Here is an 18,525-nt window from a genome sequence, read left to right as displayed (position 1 = left end):
GAGCTGAACTCCGTCAGGGCTCCCGGAGGACCACTGATGGGCGGGCTGCATCACCCGGGAGCTGATAAACACACAGACGCCCCCAGACCCTACCTGCATAGATGTGGACTCAGGAGATCTGGGCGGGGCACTGAGTTCTGCCCCACTTTCTATAAACACTCAGATAAATATGACGCGGTGGCAGATTTAGGACAAGAGCCTCTGTGGCCCCCCTTCCGTGATGTGTCCCTTCCTTCCGGTGCATGGTTTCTGAACCTCCTGGTCCCCCTGGGAGCAACCGGTCCCTGTAAGTCAGAGAGGACCACCTCCTCGTGTGGGACGGGCTGCCGGGAGCAGGTGTCCAGGCAGGGAGATGTTTGCTGTGTGACTCTGAGCCCCATGGACCAAGACCCCTGCGTCTCCCCGTCCTCTGCCCCTTCGGGATCTCACACCCCCAGGGACGCACATCTCCTCCTCTTTCCTCAGCCCACTCTGGCCAGTGGCTTCCTTTCTTCAGCCTGTAGAGAAGCTTAAGTCTTTCCCATCCTAAGCACAAAAGCAAACCCAACCCCGGCTCGGACCTGCCTTCCCCCTGCACGATCGCCAATCTCACGCCTTCCTCTCGCGGAATTTTCCACAAAAGCCTCGTCCACCCCCTTGAGCTGAGGGACTCTAGGAGAACCCTCTCCCTCTCTGGGTCCCAGAGCCGTGCTGTCCAGTACAGTGGCTGCTAGCCACACGCTGAGCCCGTGAAACATGGCTTGTCCGAATGGAGATGCGCGGGAAGCGCCCGAGATGCACCAGGTTTAGCGATTAAGCACAAAACTGAGAAAGAATGTAAACCGTCTCTTTAATAATTTCATGTATTATTTATATGTTGAAATGACGGTAGTTTAGGCATATTGGACTAAATAAAATACATGATTAAAATGAATCTCCCTTGTTCCTTTCGACTTTTTAAATGTGGCCACTAGCAAGTGGTCAACGACGTATGTGGCTCTCGCAGCATCTCCATGGGGAAGCGCGGCTCTGACAGTGAGGAGCTTTCTTCAGCTGGAGGCAGCACAGCAGCGTTCGTGGTCCGATGAAAGGAAGTCAGGGGTCCCCAAAGAAGAGGAAGCCGATTGCTTTGTATTTTCTTAGATGCCCAAAGATTCGAGAGTTGACTCTGCCTGCCGGTGTCTGGTGTGCAGGTGCCTGTGTGTAAGAGGCGGTCACATCCTTTTGGAAGGTTGGATGCTGCCACGGCAGATCCCCAGCTTCCTGCCCGGTCTCTCCTCTGGTTCCACCTGTCCTGGCAGCCTTTGTGCTTTTCTCCTCCTCGCTCCTCCACCGGGATTGAAAGCTCCCCACCGGCAGGGCCTGGAGCTGACATAGCCTCATGGTTTCCCGAGAGCCCAGCATCTTGACTGACAGGTGGGGGATGCCTATCAAGTCTTGTTGGGTTGACCTGAGGCGGAATGGAAGCGGGAGTTCTGTCTGCAGCCTGGACGCAGAAGACACGTGTGGGGAGAATGAGAAGGCTGCCATTTCTTCCTCCCCCTCCGCGCCCCCGGCCCTGGGTGCCCAGTGGTTCGCACCCACTCTGCTCCCTGGCTGAGGAGGACTGGCAGTCGGCAGGGGCTGAGGTTGTCCTCAGTCGAGCTTTGCTTCTCGAGACCACAGACGATTTCCTCCTTTTTCCCTCTCCTCGTTTAGGTGTCAGTCCCTACTGCCCAGGAGACATTGATTTTCCGCTGACCGAGAAATCCGCAGCGTGCGCTGACCGGCAGCAGTACTCCCTCTGCAGTAACAGGAAGTCGCTCTCACAACAGCTGGACTGTCCTGCAGGAAAGGCCGTGGTAAGGATGACGGGAGGGCCCGGGAGAGGAGGGAAGGGAGGGAGGGGTCCACACGTGGCAGCGGCTGAAGAGACCATGTGGATCCCTTTACTTCACCCACACGGTGACCCCAAGAGGCGTACGAGGCAGCTGGGGCTCGCACCTGTCAGGGAATGCACACAAGCTTGGTTGCTAAGACAAGGCAGCTGGGACTGGAAGTCGGGTCAGGACTCCAAAACCTGTGCTTTTAATCCCTGGGACGTAGTGACATGCTTTGCACACTTGCCTCCGATCTGTAAGACAAGCTCAGACAGGAAGGCACGACTAGCTCTCTGTTCAGTGTAGAAGCTGAGCCTTGGTGAGCTGAGCGGCCATCTGGGTTCAGGCGTCTCAAAACCTAAGGGACCGGCATTGGCACCAAGCCCCATGTGGCTCCCAGTCCGTGCCCTTCCCGCTATGGCCCTCAGCTGGCAGACGGGAGCTACGTAGACGAGAAGCAGTGTCCCCACACGTGTCGCTGCCTCCCCCTGTGGTCCCCTCAGCCCCCACCACATGCCTGCTGTGCCATCTGTGACCCCACGGTGCCCTTGGCCTGTGGCCCGTCCTTGCTCTCATCTCTGTCCCTGGAAACAGTACCGCATCCTTCAAAACCCTCTAACACCGACTTCTCCAGTGCACGGACCTCACCCTCCTCCTCGTGCCCCTCGTAACACGTCCGCCGTCTCCTACAGCTCTCGGGCAGTGAGCTCGCTGGTGCCCTGATTCACGTCAGTGTCTTATCTCCCCAGCAGACCGTGGGCTCCGCAGTTAGGGACGTTCGATTCTCCCGCACGGGACATAGGAGACGCTTGAAAATGTCATTCCTCTCTTCCCTTCCCCTCCTTGAGTTCTCAAGTTTTTCATTCCCAAATGGGAAGCATTGGCCATCCAGTGTTAGAAAGAGATGGCTTCCGAGGGACAAGTGATTTCACAGAGGAGGAAACTGAGTCACGGAAGAGTTAAGTCACTTCCCCAAGGTCACCAGCTGATAATTGGCAGAGAAAGGAGAACAACCCAGGCCGCGGGGCTCCAAAGTTTAGGATTTCACCTATAACCTGAGCCGTGTTGTTCTCCAGGAGGCAGCTCGGTGGCACACGGAGTAGATGCCTACGTGGCAACTTTGCTTCTCCTGGGCAAGTGGTTATCACCTGTCGGCCCCCCTGGAACTTAACGTTCTGAGTCCTTAATGCTGTGGGTTCTTCCTCCTTGTCTGCCACCCTAGGCCCGGCACAGAGAGGTGTCTCGGGAAATGTGTCCTGACTTCCGTCCCGGGCATTCTTGGCGCCTGGCTTCCCACCTGCCACTTGAGGCTTTGGTGATGGGGCTCACTGTCCTGGGGCAGCGCCGTCTGTGACGCATCCCTGGACCCGCTGCCCCGGGGAGCCTCTAGCTGCTGGTCTGCAGGGAGGTGGGGTCCTCAGAGCCAGCTCCGGGGACCAACATCAGCTGCTCTCCGGCGACCTCCATCCACACCTCATCAAACTCGTCCCGGGCATCAGGCTGGGGCCCTCAGGAGAGAGGGGATCTGGGCCCTCTCCCTGGCTGGGCCGGCCCCTTCCCGAGAGGCGTGTGCTGCCCTCCCGCTGACTCCCTGTCTCCCCTCCCTGGTCCTCATTGCAGGGCGCCTCCAGACCAACGCGGTCGCTGAGCACTGCTCAGCTCCTGCAGCCCTCAGGGGGCCTCCAGGCTTCCGTCATCTCCAACATCGTGCTGATGAAGGGCCAGGCCAAGGTAAGCGAGGCCCGTGCGGGCAGCAAGGACTGGAAAAAGTGCGGTTTTTGAGATGCTGTCGTGTCCAGGGCAGGAGAAAGACGAGAGGGGCGGTTCTGGCTCACGATTTGGAGGCACCGTGGATGCAGAAGGAAGGACGGCCGGGTTGGCCCCTCACAGCTCACAGGGGGCAGTTGTTCCCAGTATGATGCTTTCCAGGAGTTACGTTCACCTGATGGTTAGAATCAATCATTTAAATTGTGTCTTAGTTCAGGCTGCCATAACAAAAATAACACAGACCTGGGGGCTTCACAACAAACATTGGTTGCTCACCGTCTGGAGGCTGGAAGTCCAAGATCAGGGTGCCGGCAGACTCAGTGTCTGTCGAGAACTCCTTTCCTGGTTCATAGGCGGTGCGTCCTCTCTGTCTGCACGAGGTGGAGGGGTGAGGGAGCTCTGTGGGGTCTCTCGTATAAGGGCACTAATCCCACCGTGGGGGCTCCACCCTCATGACCTCATTGCCTCCTATAGGTCCCACCTCCCAACCATCACATGGGAGCTCGGTTTCAACATGAATCTTGGGGGACACACGCATTCAGTCTGTACAAATAGATTTCTGCTTCCTGATTTTGCCCCCACCCTTCGGGTGTCGGCAGAATAATGCACGGACCCTCATCTAGGTATTAAAAATACATACCACCTGCTACATGTCGATCATTCAAAGGTGTGCAATGCTTTTGCTGAGATTAGCGGTTCTCTCATCGCAGGAGAGTAACTGCCCCCAATGCTGACTTTTCCCCAAACAGCCCCTCTCTCTGATGAGAAATCCACAATGCTTCCCCTCCTCGAATTTACGTAGAAGCATTTTTAAAATAGTTGACTTTTAAATAGTTTGCGATGCCCAGAAGAAGGCAAAATGGAAAAGGGCACCAAAACTCAGGCAAAGACGACCCAAAATGGTTTATGTTATCTTGGGGTATATACAATGTACATTCAGGAGGTATCCTTTATGGGCAGATGGAGCTGGCCTAGAAGGGGCTGGGGGTGGAACGAGGGAGTTACTTGCTGTGGGAGGCCTGGAGGAGAGAGCGGGGACGGGGGTGTGGACTCAGAGATACGGCCGGCCGCCCGCTCCAGCTGACACAGCCTGGGCACCTAAGCGCTCAGCACGAACAGCATGAGGGTGGGAGCGAGCCCACAGCTGATTCAGGAGGATGAGGACGAGGAAGGAGAGCTAGAAGGATCCACAGGGGTTTGAGGTGGCGTCAAAATTCAATCAAACAACAAAGCCAGCTACCCGACCCCACGCATGTGCTAAGGGCTTTGCGAGCGCAGATCCTGGAACAGCTCCCTCCCAACAGTCCTATTATTGTCAACCCTATTGGGCTGCAGGACTTGCCCCAGTTCACCTGGTTAGTAGCAGCCAAACTAAGACAATGACCCAAGACTTCCTGGCCCCTGGAGCTTGTTCTTAACCACTGCACCATCCTGCCTCACCGGGGCGGGTGAGAGTTTGTGTCTAGAGCAGTTATTTCAGCCCGGAAAAGCGGGGGGCCCACAGAGGAACCTTGAAGCCGCTCCTTCCTCTGTGCTACTCCCGGTCACGTTCACCTCTCCCCTCCTGGATGCACACTGCCCTCACCAGAGCTTCGGATCGCCCCTGGTCCATGGGGCTTTCCGACTGGCCCGTGCCCGCCTTGTCCCTTATGGCAACCCAGAGAACTGCCAGGCCCCCCACCTCTGTGGTACCGGGAGGGGATGCCCCGAATCAGCTCCAGCCTGAGAGATGCCGCGCCCGGGCAGCGGCGCTGTTACGATGGGGGCCACCACTTCGAGGGTCTGTCCAGGAGCCAGGCTGCTGTGTGACCCTCCAGCCGACCTTTGTGACTTTGCTCCACATCGCGTGCTTCCTGAGCACCTGCCAGGGGCCAGACCTGACGGATGAGAGGCGTCCTCCACCTTCAGGGGCTCACGGTCCAAGAGGGTGTCCGTTGAGACCAAGCTGAGCCTTCTCAGGGTGGAGGGAGCTCCTCAGTCTTCAGCAGATGCAGCAAGCGTGTGTGTCCCCTCCTCCCGGGGTCGGCCCAGCTCCTTCTCGTCACACCCCGCAGGTCTGCAGGGCGTGCGGCACCCTCCCTCCTGTCTTCCCGCTGTGGCCCTCACTCACCTCCCACTGGCTTCCTCTCCCTCTGGGCTTCTCTCTGCGGCCTCCCAGGTGCAGGTGCAGGATGGGAGCCATCTCCCCGAGAAGGATGGGGGGACGCAGGACAGAAGGGGAGGGAACGGCTTGGTAGGAGAAGGGGTGCTTCTTCCATTGTAAGCGCTTCTATTATTACAGTAGTTGAGGCTTCGGTTGTTGTTGCTACGTATCTCACTGAATTTTCAGACACGACCCTGGGAGCTAATGGATTCCAGCATCATTTTGCAGGTGGTAAACTGAGGCTTAGAGACGGGAAGGTATCTGCCCAGAATCGCCAGCTAGAGGGCGGAGGCAGGATGAGGACTGGTCCATACATGTCCTTCGGCGTGGGGAGCATCAGACTCGTGCAGAAGCTCCAGACCCTGCACAGCCCTCTGGCCTTAGAGTCACAGCTTTCCCCACTCCTTTGTTTAGTCCTGCGACCAAGACCAATGGCACTCTCCTCCGAGTCCTTTGTTCCGGGCCGGACTGGCCCTGGGAAATGTAGGCCCAACGGACAACAGGGAACACTCCCAAATTCGACCCCTCCTCTCTCTCCCCAGGGCCTGGGCTTCAGCATCGTTGGGGGAAAGGACAGCATCTACGGCCCCATCGGAATCTACGTTAGAACCATCTTTGCGGGTGGAGCCGCGGCAGCCGACGGACGCCTACAGGAAGGTAGGTGTCCCATCCCTCAGGGGACCGAGTGTGGGACTCGAAAGCGGAACCGCTAGGCTGGAGGAGATGCCGGCAAAGCCGGATCTGTCTGGAGTCTTTAGAATTCTGCTGGTGTGGACTCTGGGGTTGGCGGGCAGGGGCACATCCCCCTTGAAGACTCCGTCATGACTGGCGCGCTGGCTGTGTGTCTGCCCGCTCAGTCTGGTCCGGCTGCCAGCCTGGGACAAAGACTGAGGCGTCTGCCTCTGCCCCCTCTCATCTCACTGCTGCCTTTCCCTTTCCTTTCGGGGTCCCCTCTGGGCTGCTGGCATCCAACGACATCCCCCTCTCTTCATTCTCTCTGCCTTCCCCAACCACAGCCACAGGGCAACCAGGCCCAGCCCTTCTAAGGAGCTGAACAAACATCCTCCACGAGCCCACTGCATTCTAGGCTCCAGGAATATAGAGAATTATCAGACATGGTCCCTGTTGTGAGGAGCTTGTGGTCCCTCAGCTGCCGTTCCTCCTTTCTGCCCACCTTTCTCCCGTCAGCAGCCTCCTCTCGGCTCCTTCGTCTCGTCGTGGGAGGGAAGCACCTGGCTGAGCTGGCAGCAGGGGCCTGGGCGCAGAGCTGTGTCCTCCGCGCCCTGTGTCTTCTTGTCCTGGAGCGGCCGGGCTTTCTCCCCACCTCCAACTGCACCCCGAAGTCCTGTTTGGGTTATTGGGCAAGAGGCTTGGTCTGAAGGGGTCTCCAGGGTTCAAGAAGGAGGCAAAAGTCTGGGGGGGGGGGTGGGCGGTCACGTCAGAACAAAGCCACTGCAGGCCAGACACTGGGTGACACAGGGACGTTCGAGGAGAAGTGGTTTCGCAGCATCCCCGCTCTTCTCTGTCGGGCCGGTTTCTGTAGCTGTGCTGGGATCCTAAGTGCCTTTAGTAACCTAACTTGTTTAGGGTGGAGATGGTAAACCACAGCCGGATCTGGCCCACCACCTATTTTTAGACTGCTCAGAAACAAAGAATGGCTTTTTTTTTTCTTTTTGAGGAAGATTAGCCCTGAGCTGACATCTGCCGCCAATCCTCCTCTTTTTGCTGAGGAAGACTGGCCCTGAGCTAACATCCGTGCCCACCTTCCTCTACTTTATATGTGGGATGCCTACCACAGCATGGCGTGCCTAGTGGTGCTATGTCCGTACCTAGGATCTGAACTGGCAAACCCTGGGCCGCTGAAGTGGAACGTGCGAACTTAACCGCTGCACCACCAGGCCAGCCCCCAAAGAATAGTTTTTATGTTTCTAAGCAGTTAAAAAAATCAAAAGAAGTTTTGACTCTCCTGTGGCATGTGAAGATTAAATGAAATTCAGATTTCGGGGTCCATAGAGAAGCTTCACAGGGCCCGGCCGTGCTTGTTCATTTACCTGTTGTCTGCGGCCGCTTTTGTGCTACAATGCAGCATTGCGGCAGAGAACACACGGCCTGAGGAAACTCCAAGCGTGTGCTATCCGGCTGTTTACGGAGAAAGTCTGCCGAGCAGCATGACGCAGAATTACTCATGTGGATCTGCTGTGTGGACAGTGGGAGCCTTCGAAGCTTCCTACGGTTGGGAGGGAGCAGCTATGACCAGAGCTTAAGGTGATTCAGGAAGCAGAGTGTGGGAACGGAGTGGGCTGGCAAGAGACCCAAAGCAGAAAAACCAGTGAAGAAGCTGTCATGAGAGCCAGGCTCCAGCATCTCCGGGGCTGCGCATGGCAGTCACCCCAGGAGGCGGAAGATGCTGGTGGGAGAAGTCATGACCTCCGTGGAGACGGCAAATGAGGGGTGAGTCAGAGAAAACCTGAAAGTTTCTGGCCTTAGCAAACTAGAGAAAGACGACGTGTTAGGAGAAAAAGGAAAACAAACGAGGATGCTTAAGTTTGAACAGAAGAGTGGACGGTGAGGTGTCCAGGTGACCGCTAGGTGGGGCTGTCCAGCAGGCGAATGAAAATTTGGGCACCAGCTCAGGGAAGGGAGTAAGGGTTGCAAGAAGATTTTGGGGTCATGGACAGTTGGAAAGTAGCTGAAGTTACAAGTGGATGAAGGAGGCAGGGAAGAGAGGAGAGAGGAGAGGGCGAGGCCGGGTCCAGGGGAAAAGCTGAATCTAGGAGGCGGGCGCAGAAGAGGAGCGGGTGAGAGAGAGGAAGACAAGTGGGCTCAGAATGCTGAGAATGTGCCCTTGTTTACTCCATTATCTTTTGTACTTTTCTGTGTTTAAACAGGAGGTGGGGGAGGAGTCAGGGTGGCAAGAAAGGAGAGTATTGTGTTTTGTTTTCTTTCCTGAATGCGAGCCTGCCCAAGACAAGCCGCTTCTTTTTTCTTTTCTTTTTTTCTTGGTATTTGTCTCCCTCAGTTAACAGCAATCGTGAAATTCCAGTGAAGACATTCAGCTACTCCACAGTCCTTGATTCTAGCCTCCAGGAATTGACCGAATCGGTTTCTGTAACTTCTTCCAAAAGTAAAGTTCAGAATCTGCCCCTGAGTTCAAGGGGGATCCATCAGTTGCAACACAAGTTGGGTGCACAGGTCAAGGGTTTATTTGTACTCCCTTTCCAAGAAATGATTGTGTAAGGGTTATTTGGCAATACTGAGGTTACTCACCTCCCACCAGATATAGTCAAACAGGACTAAGGACTCTCTGAAGAGGCTGGGGTTGGGCTACGTGGGCCCCGTGGGGACAGATGATCCAGCAACTTGAACTTGAGCCTCTCGTGGAATTACGAGCGGGCGTTTCTGAAACCTGTTCTTTGTGCAGCCCTCCTTGAGCACGTACTTAGTCCTACTTTGGTTATTTTTAAAAATTTGTCTCTTTTCACCCCTAAGCTTGGAATCTCACGAGGACGAGGACTGAACCTTTCATTTTCACTCTAGTTTTAGCAACCTGCCAGATTACGCTGATCTGAATCCTCCCCCTGCCCCACCTCCATTTTTATTTTCAACATGTAGACATGGTGGATAAAGCAGCTCATCTGAGCTCCAAAGAAAGATGGAGACGCCCAGCTGCTGGAGAAAAAGGGAACAACTCTGCATCTGAGGGCGGCGAGCTCAGGCGCTGATGGTGTGACGGCCTGGAGAGCCGCTGCCTTAGGGCCCAAGGGTCAAGGGCTGGGACTCGATGCCCACGCAGGGACGGACACGAGGCCCTGAGCCCATGGGAGCCTCTGAGAACATGCATACGGCCTTGATATAAAGGGCTGCCCCTCACGAGAAGCCAGCAGGCCCCAGAGAACCGATGAGGACACTTAACCATGTCCATAGCTCTTGGGTGGGGAAAGAATATCTCCCACCAGAAAATTCAGACCCAAGCCTGTGTCACGTCTGAGTGCGCGGGCCACGTTCCCAGTCTCTGTAGACTGCAGGGATCCCCGAGCTGAGAAACTAGTGTGAACACTTGTCCTGAACCAGTGACACCCTTGGGGCGCCCACGACAAGTAAAGGGAAAACGATTTGGTAGCAACTTGGGGCTGTGGGAATCCCACAGAGAAACAGGCTCCCCTGAAGAATGAGTTCAAAATAAAGATTTCTTACTGTACCAGGAAACGTCCCCCATAGACGAGAGGCAGCAGCAACAACAGACGGCAGGGTCGGCCCTCAAAACCTTGACAGTCCAGAACAATCTAAAAGAGACAATAGAATTACTAGGTTTAAAAAGCTCTTTGAAAAGATAAAAGAGGGAATATAAACAAAAGGAAAGACCAGAGCACGATGAAAATATAGGCGGATGTGAAAAAAATAACATAGAAATTTAAAAAAAAAAACAATCATTGAAATAACTCGATGGATGGTTAAACAGCCAATTAAATGCAGCTATAGGAGAATCAGTGAGCTGGACATTGTCCGGCAGACCACACAGAACAGCACAGAAGAAAAAGATGAGCGTCAGAGAAACAAGGAGAATAGGCTGGGAAGGTCCAAAATGCCTGTCATAGGAGTTCCCGAAGGAAAGAACGGAGTGAACGAGAATAGGCTGAGACATAAGGGCTAAGAATTTTCCAGAACTGCTTTGAGGCACGAAACTTCAGGGTGAAGAAGTGCCTGGCAGATCATGGGGAAAACTCAGGCTTATCAAAGACAAAGAAGGGAAAGGTCTCAAAGCAATCACAGAAAAGCGATGGATTATCTACAGTGGAACCATAATTAGGTGAGGGCCAATCTCATGGATAACCATCAGGCCAGAAGTCCGTGTGCAAAACGGCAGTTGCCTCTGAATTGCCCAGCACGGTGTGGCATACAGACAAAGGCGCCCCGTTTGTGTATTAAGTAGATTGAATGAAAGGGAGAAAGTGGTTTCTGACAACACGACAATGGATTTCTGAATCAGGAGATGTTATTCTGTTAGGTGTAGGGTGTCGTGAAGAAATGACTTGGGGTAAAAAGAACCGAGTCCTGATTCTTTTTACCGCGTGACTTTGGGCTTCTCCGAGCTCACCATCCTCTCCTGTAAAATGGAGCAAACTTGCGTTCTGAAAACATCGCCTCTGACTCACACTGACCGAGTGCTTTGCAGGCCTCACCTGGAATTGGCCCTGGGGACGTAGCATCTTATAATTCAGAGCCCTGTCCCCAGGGAGCCACCAGCCTGGAGGAGGCAGACTTCCACGGGTCACTGATTGCCATGTGGGGCGATGGGTGTGCTCATGGCGGCAGATATCGGGGGCTGTGAGGAGCACAAAAGGAATGAAGGCAGCAGGGGCTGAAAGATGAAGAAGGGGCAGGTGGAGAAGGTACGAGAAGTACGTTTTAGTTGAGAAAGTGGCACAGAAATAAGCACTAACCTGCACAGACCGTGGTGGGAAGGCTGGCTGTGCTGCGTCAGAGACCGTCCCTGGGAGCAAATGGTGTGAGGCCGGGCGGACGTGACACCCAGGGGTGGGCAGGGACCATGCTGCTGCCCTGCCCGCCTCTCAGGGGCCAGCTCAGAGCGAGGAAGGGTCCTTCACGGTGCCTTGTGCCTCGTACAGATGCTGGGCAGGTCGGCGAGACCAGAGTTCAAGGAAAAGACATTGCCCCTGACCGGGAACCCTACTCTCAGCTGCCATTTCTCTGTCTCCCGATAGGCGATGAAATTCTGGAACTCAACGGTGAATCGATGGCCGGACTGACGCACCAGGATGCCCTGCAGAAGTTCAAGGTGACCACCTGTCAGCAGTATGTGGCCCAACGCTGGGCCTCGGGCACAGGAACCGGCTCCCAGCATCACGCACCTTCATTCAGCCCCACACATTCCAAACCTCATCCTTCACGGGGGGCCCAGCTGATGCTAATCTTGGCCCCATGTTGGAAAAAGACCTGACTGGGAAAATAATAGTGCAATCAGGATTATTGCAGGGGAGGTGTCAATTATTTAACATTTATAAGGACTGTTTTAAAACATTCCATGTATTTATATGGATATATTTACAAATCTGTTTTAGGTTTTTAAGACAATCACTAAAAGATATTTTTGAGTCTCTATCTAGTTTTTTCAAGACGATCTGGCATATATATGTATAGAAGCAGGTATGTCAATGTGATATGTTCTATCTATGGATATACATATAGACATGTGTCATGTATATGTTTGCACACATTCACGCATTGCCCTCTCCCTCTCACACATGTGCACACACACACACACACACACACACACTCCCTTAAAAACTGTCCTACTACTGTCACTCACGGAGGCCCATGTTCTCCACTCGCCCGGGTCGCTGCAGCTCTCTTTCTTTGCAGCAAGCCAAGAAGGGGCTCCTGACGCTCACAGTGAGAACCCGCCTGACGGCCCCCCACGCCCTGGGCGGCCCCCTGTCTCCCCCGCTGAGCCGTTCCCTGAGCTCCAGCACCTGTGTCGCCAAGGACGGCAGCGCCTTCCTCCTGGAAAGCCCCGCGGCTCCTGCCAGCACCGCCAACTATAGAATCATGCTGGAGGTGTCTCTGGAGAAAGGTAGGGGGGCCATGTTCCAGAAGGTTCTGCCAGGTTCCGCCATCCTCCCTCCTCCACACTCCCACCTGGGCCTGCCACCGCTGAGGCTCCCAGACTTCCCTCGTCTGGAATCAGTCCAGAAACAGGGCAGGCCGTTGTCTGTTAACAGATTTTACAGCTGAGCAGCGAGGTCTGGTGCTCTGTTTGTTTATAGAACCCCGTCCGTGTGTTCTGGTGCAGTAGGTAAAATAAAGCAGAACAGAGCAGACACAAAACCACACACACATGCACCGAAACGATGGACCAGGAGTTGAAGCTCTGCAGCTCACACTAAGGGACCTTGGGCAGGTCACTTCCCCGCCCTGAGACCCTTTATTCTTACTGTGGCTGGAGAATCAAGGTCTTTTCCAGCTCGCACATTTGGGGATTGACATCCACTCCCTTCGCCACCCCCAGGAGGCTGCTGACTTCAGGGGGCTCGGCAGGCCCTCTCTGCCACAGTGAGAGGGAGCCGAGCCATGAAGGTGCAGAGGAGGCAGCTGGCATGGAGCTGGGCTCCAGCAGTGGGATCAGCACGGATTCTGGGCAGAGAGGGCAGGCCAGTGTGGCTGCGCGAGGCGGGCGGGGTGAGGAACGAGGGCAGAGTGCCCAGCGGAGACAGACTCTGCAGCTGGATTCTCTTCTCATTGCAACTGGAAGTTCTTCAAGGATTTCCCAGCAGGGGAGTGGCGCAGTCAGGTTATGCTTTAAAAAATATCTCCTAGGTTCCTCTGGAGAGAGTGGCCTGAAGTGTGACAAAGGCAGAGGCTGGGGAACGAGGTGCCCCCCCTGGCTTGGAGAGGATGGGAGATGGAGAGGAGAGGGCAGGTCTGAGAAATATCACAGAAGTGGGGCGAAAAGGGTGTATGATTGGTTCCTTGCCTCGGGCCTTGTCTGGTACGTGTCTCTGCTCTGCTGGACTGAGAGCCCCCGAGGGCCACACACGTCCCAGCCTGCAGGTCTGGCCTGGCGCCTGGCACACGTCCTGGGCGCACACGGGTCCATGCAGGCACGGTGCCGACAGCTGTCTCCAGGGTTCCCACCATGAGTCTCCTGAGCAGACGAGGAACGTGGGGAGGACCCAGCTCTCCTGGCCTCCCTGTCAGGCTCTGTGACCCAGTGGGCAGCGCCTGGCCTGGGAGCGGTGTTTGCTCTGATCACGGGCATCAGGCACGCCGTAGGCAAGGCTTTGTTTGATTGTCTCATATGACGCAGCTTCTTAATTCCCACCCCCAGAGGTTTTGCTTCAACAGTGTTAGGGGTAAGGCCCAGGGGTCTGCATTTAAATAAGTACCCCAGCGATTCTGGCACCCACTGGGCTTAAGGACTCTAGCCCTAGCCAGAAAATCTGGACTGTGGTCTGACCTTTGTGGTCTGTGTCATAGCCCGAATTCCTCATTCATAAAATGGTTGCTCTCCCTCACCCGTGGCGTTCCCCGTGGTACCGTTGGCAGGACCAGCGTGGGAGGTGGAAACATTCAGGAACGTGCTTTGTAAACCATAAGTGCGGGAAGAAAGCCCCTGGAAGGTTGTTCTCCTCCTCCCTGGCCACCCCTCTAGTCCCTCTTGCTGGTGGCTCCTAGTGTCCAGTCCTGTCAGAGCTGGAGCACCCCGGGCCTGCTCCCCACACACCCTGGGGCATCAATCCAGGCCCGTGGGCTGGACACCACCTCCATGCTGCCAATTGCAAACACTTGTCTCCCACCATGCCTTCCTACTGGGGTCCGGATTCGTCTATCCAACCTCCTACTCCACACGTCCACTTGGGTGCCTTGTAGGCATCTTGAGTGCGTCATGGGCAGAACTGAACACCTGTTTTGGTAAACGGCACCATCGTCTCCCCAGTCATTCCAGCCAAAAGAGCTCTGTTATTTTTATTTTTATTCATCAAATGCCCATATTTAATCCATCAGTAAGTATCTTCAAAATATATTGCCTGTGTATCTAACGCTCCCCATCGTCCTTCCTGCCCTTCTTCCTCCCGCCCCCCAGCCCCTCCTCGCTCCTCCCTTCCTTCTCTTCTTCCTTCTTTCCTTCCTAGTCTTTCTCCTGTTGAACTTATCCCTTCAAGGTCCAAGCCGCCGTTGTCTGGCTCAGTAGAGCCTCATAACTGGTCTCCTTGCTTCCGTTTTTGACCCCTCACGGTTCTTGCTCTTCGCGGCAGTCAGTCGTTTGTAAAAGTTGAAATCGGATCGTGTCGCTCCCTGTTCGAAGCTCTCCGGTGGCGTCCGCTTCTCAGCAGAGAATAGTGTCCTTTCACTGACCCACCTTGTTTGCAAAGCCCCACGTAAGCCGGCCCTCGCCTGCCTCCCCTCCATCATCTCATACACCCTCCCTGTGACCATGACAGCCCCGTTCCGGTTACACTGGTCTCCTTTCTGGTCCCGACACACCGCACCTGTCTTCTTGCCTTTGGGCCTTTCTTTGCATTAGTGTTTCCTCTGGGGATGCTCTGCCCCCACTCCACATCCCACGTTTCTTCTTCTCATTCATATTTTAGCCTAAATGTTGCCCCTGTGAGGCCTGAAGTGGCCATCCCGGTGCTTTCTAGAACATTCCCCATTAATTCTCTGCATAGTATTTATCGCTCTCTGACATCTTTCTCTCCTCCCTTCCTCCCTCATTACTTCTTTCTTTCTTTCCTTCCTTCCTGGTCTTTCCCCACTTGAACTTATCATCCCCTATCTGCCTGGGTCACTGTTGCTGACCCCAGGGCAGGGTCCACACACAGTGGGTGCTCCATAGATAGGGGGGTTAGGGTTAGGGTTAGGGTTAGGGTTAGGGGTGGGACGAATGCCATACTGATTAAGGGACAATGACTGACCCGTGACCCCCTTTGGACACCTAACGGACGAGCATGAACCTGGGACAGCTCAGGTGCGAGTCCCCACCACCTCCCATCTCCGTTCCAGAGGCCGGCGTGGGGCTGGGCATCGGCCTGTGCAGCGTGCCCTACTTCCAGTGCATCTCCGGCATTTTCGTGCACACCCTCTCTCCGGGATCCGTGGCTCATCTGGACGGACGACTCCGGTATGCCCTTATTTCTGTTTTTGGAAAGACCCAGATTTACAACAAAGGAAAGAATTCCTTAGAATGTCAGGAGACCGACTCGGAGACGAGATATTTAGAACGATCCAGCACGAGCTGGAGCCTTGTTCCTCGAAGTGAGGTCCCTGGACCACCGGTGGGAGTTGGTTAGAAACGCAGCATCTTAGGACCCTCAGTGAAACGCTAAATCAGAACCTGCATTTTCACAAGACGCCCCGGTGTTTGCACGCACAGTGTGGTTTCAGAAGTATCGTCTCAGAGAACACCAGTCTGAGATGGAAAACATGAATTCAGATTTAACTAATTTGGAATTTATAGTGACGTAAGTAGGAGCCTTGATGAGGTTTACCTGTGTCCTCCATATGGAAAATAAAGCTTCCCACGCAAATCCAGAAGTATGAACTCAATTTCAGGCACTCCAGATATATTTCTTTACAAATAACTTCTGAAAGAAGTACAAATTTAAATTTTCTTTTCAATAAGTGATCTGAATTTGGTGACAACATTTTATCCCAGTTTAACTTGTTGCAACGCTTCATACTCAGTGCAACGTTCATGTATCGTGCGTCTTCTGTCATACGGCAGGTCCTCACGTATGTCTTTCCCACGGGGTTTGGGTTTTGCTAAATCGGAAGAGTTTTGCCGTATCTTTGAAGGTTTTCCTGCAGTTGCAGTGTATTCGAGGGAGAGCCCTGCCTAGGATGGTACCTTGGTGGGGCTTCTGAATTAGTGATGGGTTTGCTGCTGTCACGTGCAGGAGACTGACAGCTGCCTCGCTGAGCTCCTGTCCTGTTACCTGGGACACAGTTGCAGAGTCAGAGTGATGGCCTTAGTCCCAGTACCTGCAGACGGAGTCCTCTCTGCTAGAACTGCAGCCGGTGGGGATGGTTCTGGAGGCCTCCTCTTTCCTCGGCTGGGGAAACCTAACTGAAACCGTGGTCTTCAGTTACGTCGATGGAGATGTGCACGTTTTTAGCAAAGGTGGAGGGGGAGCAAGTCAGCAGATGCAGGAGGAGGCGGCAGCAGCCAGAGCAGAGGAAGAGTGAGATCAGCATCAGGGGACTTGCCTTCCAGCCCCGGCCCGGATACCCAGCTAGCCCAGGGGTCGGCAAACTGGGGCCCACCACCCGTTTCTTTAAATAAAGTTTTACTGGAACACAGCCATGCTCACTTGCGTACGTATTGTCTGTGGCTGCTGTTTTCATGCTACCACATCAGAGCTGAGTAGTTGCGACAGAGATGGTATGGCTGCAAAGTCTAAAAGATTTACCGTTTGGCCCTTTCCAGAAAAAACTTTTTGATCCCTACACTAGGTCTTACTGAGGAGATAATTTCACCCTCTGTGCCTCAGTTTCCCCATCTATGAAACAAAGGGGCTGCAATGTACAAACCCTCCATGCATTGATGCAACCCTATTTTTTCCATTTTGTTGTTTTTTTTTCTGCTTAGGTTGCCAGTAACTCACTTCCCGCCTTACAACAGGAATGAACTCCATCACCTTCTCTCCTTATTTCTTTTCCCGAGAACCTCAACTGCTCCCCTGTCCGGTTATTTCTTCTTTCCTTTTTAGCACATACCATCCGTCCTTCCTCCTAACTATTCTCCATATGGGGACACTGAGGCCCAAAGAGAGGACATGATTGGTTCAATCATAATTTGTTGGTTAATTGGTTAAAACATGCCCTCAATCCTGATGGAGGGTAGTTAAACCAGAAAGGGAGGAGGAGGGTTACAATTTGCTCATGTCCACTCACTCTGGGTAGGAAATATCTCCCACTGGGTGGTCGCACAGCTAGGGGGTGAGCCGTGCGCTGGTCCATCTGCCCTGTTCTGAGCTTCAGCCAGGTGCCTGAGGAGGTCTACTTAGGGGTGTGATTTTTAGGTCTCATCCCACAGCCCAGGCAGGAATGGGCCCCCAGGGGAGCCGCGTTGACTAGCCCGCTGACGGCATCCTGTCGGTGCTTCTGCAGGTGTGGCGATGAGATTGTGGAGATCAACGATGCCCCTGTGCACTGCATGACGCTCAATGAAGTCTATGCCATCCTGAGCCACTGTGACCCCGGTCCCGTCCCCATCATTGTCAGCCGACATCCAGACCCACAGGTAACACCCCCTGGGGCATCCTGGTCTTCCCAGGCTTACTCTTGGAGTGCCCAAATTGGAACAAGAAACGGATGAAAATGGAGACATTGCCAGTTGGGTTTGGACCTGAATTTCCACAACTTGTTCCAAGCGTCAGCAGTAACAAACGTCTGGAGCAGGGGTCCACTGACGAGCTCCTGGAACCAGAGGCAATTGGCATTAGCTTAGGGAAGCTCTTGCAACTGGGTTACAAGCTCCTGGGCAGGAAAATATAGACCCAGGGTCCCTGCTTGCAGATGGGAGAGATTCATTCATTCATCGTCTAGTGGGTACCCACTACGTGACTGTCTGGAGCCAGGCACTGAGCATGCAGGCACGAGAGCACACAGTCCTGCTCTCCCGAAGCTCCGGGTCTCGCTAGAGAGATGACACAGAAATAATTGCAAACAGGGTAGCCAGTACTATGGGAACACAGGGATACAGAAGGGAAGGTTACATAAAGCAAGAGATACCAAATTGGTTTTTCACTGGCAAGGAATTTGAGGAAGGTCATTCCAGGCAGTGGGAACACAAAGTTCAAAGCTATGGAGCGATGAGGGACCCGTCATGGAAGGAGTGGTAGGTTCTGTGGGGCTGGACGTAAGGTACTGGGTGAGAGTGTTGAGAATGGAGTTCGACAAGGCATTGGGGTTATGGCGTAAAGGGCTTTAAACAGGTGCTGAAGAGTGTGCATCTCATTCTGTGAGAGTGAGGAGCTAGGGCGGGTCTGTGGCTGTAGACAGAATGGGTCAGATTTTATTTTTTTCCACCTTTGATTGCACTGGCGAGGACAGGATGGAATAGGGGGAGCCTGGAGTATGTACGAGGAAGGAAACAGATGGTGCGGGCCTGCCCTCAACAATAGACGTGGGAAGAGAACAGAGAAGAACAGGCAACACTTGGGAAGAATCGACAATTCGTGTTGGCTGCTTAGCTCTGGGGTGAGAGCGAGGGGAGAGCCTAGGACGATCCGGGCGTTTTCAGATCGAAAGACTGAG

The 18,525-nt window shown here is 54.1% G+C and overlaps 1 protein-coding gene and 1 long non-coding RNA gene across 6 annotated transcripts in view; one reads left to right on the top strand and one right to left on the bottom strand.

Annotated features, from left to right (window-relative positions):
- The window catches only part of IL16 (interleukin 16), a 108,993-nt gene that overhangs the window by 67,709 nt on the left and 22,759 nt on the right, over window positions 1-18,525 (top strand). For all 3 annotated transcript variants that reach the window (XM_070266148.1, XM_001915967.6, XM_023649184.2), the window contains 7 exons: window positions 1,678-1,820; window positions 3,459-3,569; window positions 6,291-6,405; window positions 11,472-11,545; window positions 12,130-12,340; window positions 15,271-15,388; window positions 17,377-17,509. In XM_070266148.1, the coding sequence (XP_070122249.1) occupies window positions 1,678-1,820; window positions 3,459-3,569; window positions 6,291-6,405; window positions 11,472-11,545; window positions 12,130-12,340; window positions 15,271-15,388; window positions 17,377-17,509 (905 nt within the window). The remainder of the gene's footprint in view (window positions 1-1,677; window positions 1,821-3,458; window positions 3,570-6,290; window positions 6,406-11,471; window positions 11,546-12,129; window positions 12,341-15,270; window positions 15,389-17,376; window positions 17,510-18,525) is intronic.
- Window positions 813-11,707, bottom strand: LOC106782161 (uncharacterized). 3 transcript variants are annotated; one of them, XR_011438347.1, is made up of 4 exons: window positions 11,190-11,707; window positions 9,943-10,031; window positions 3,882-3,976; window positions 813-3,780 (listed from the first exon to the last, which is right to left on the bottom strand). It is a non-coding gene; the product is annotated as an uncharacterized lncRNA (long non-coding RNA). The 3 variants fall into 3 exon arrangements; XR_011438348.1 differs by having other exon boundaries at window positions 3,882-4,782; window positions 9,948-10,031; window positions 11,190-11,530; XR_001379018.3 differs by having other exon boundaries at window positions 9,948-10,031; window positions 11,190-11,530.

This window comes from Equus caballus, chromosome 1 (assembly GCF_041296265.1).
Source record: "Equus caballus isolate H_3958 breed thoroughbred chromosome 1, TB-T2T, whole genome shotgun sequence".
Lineage (NCBI taxonomy): Eukaryota > Metazoa > Chordata > Mammalia > Perissodactyla > Equidae > Equus > Equus caballus.
Note: the sequence above shows the minus strand (reverse complement) of the source record. Positions and strands in the feature narration are given on the sequence as shown.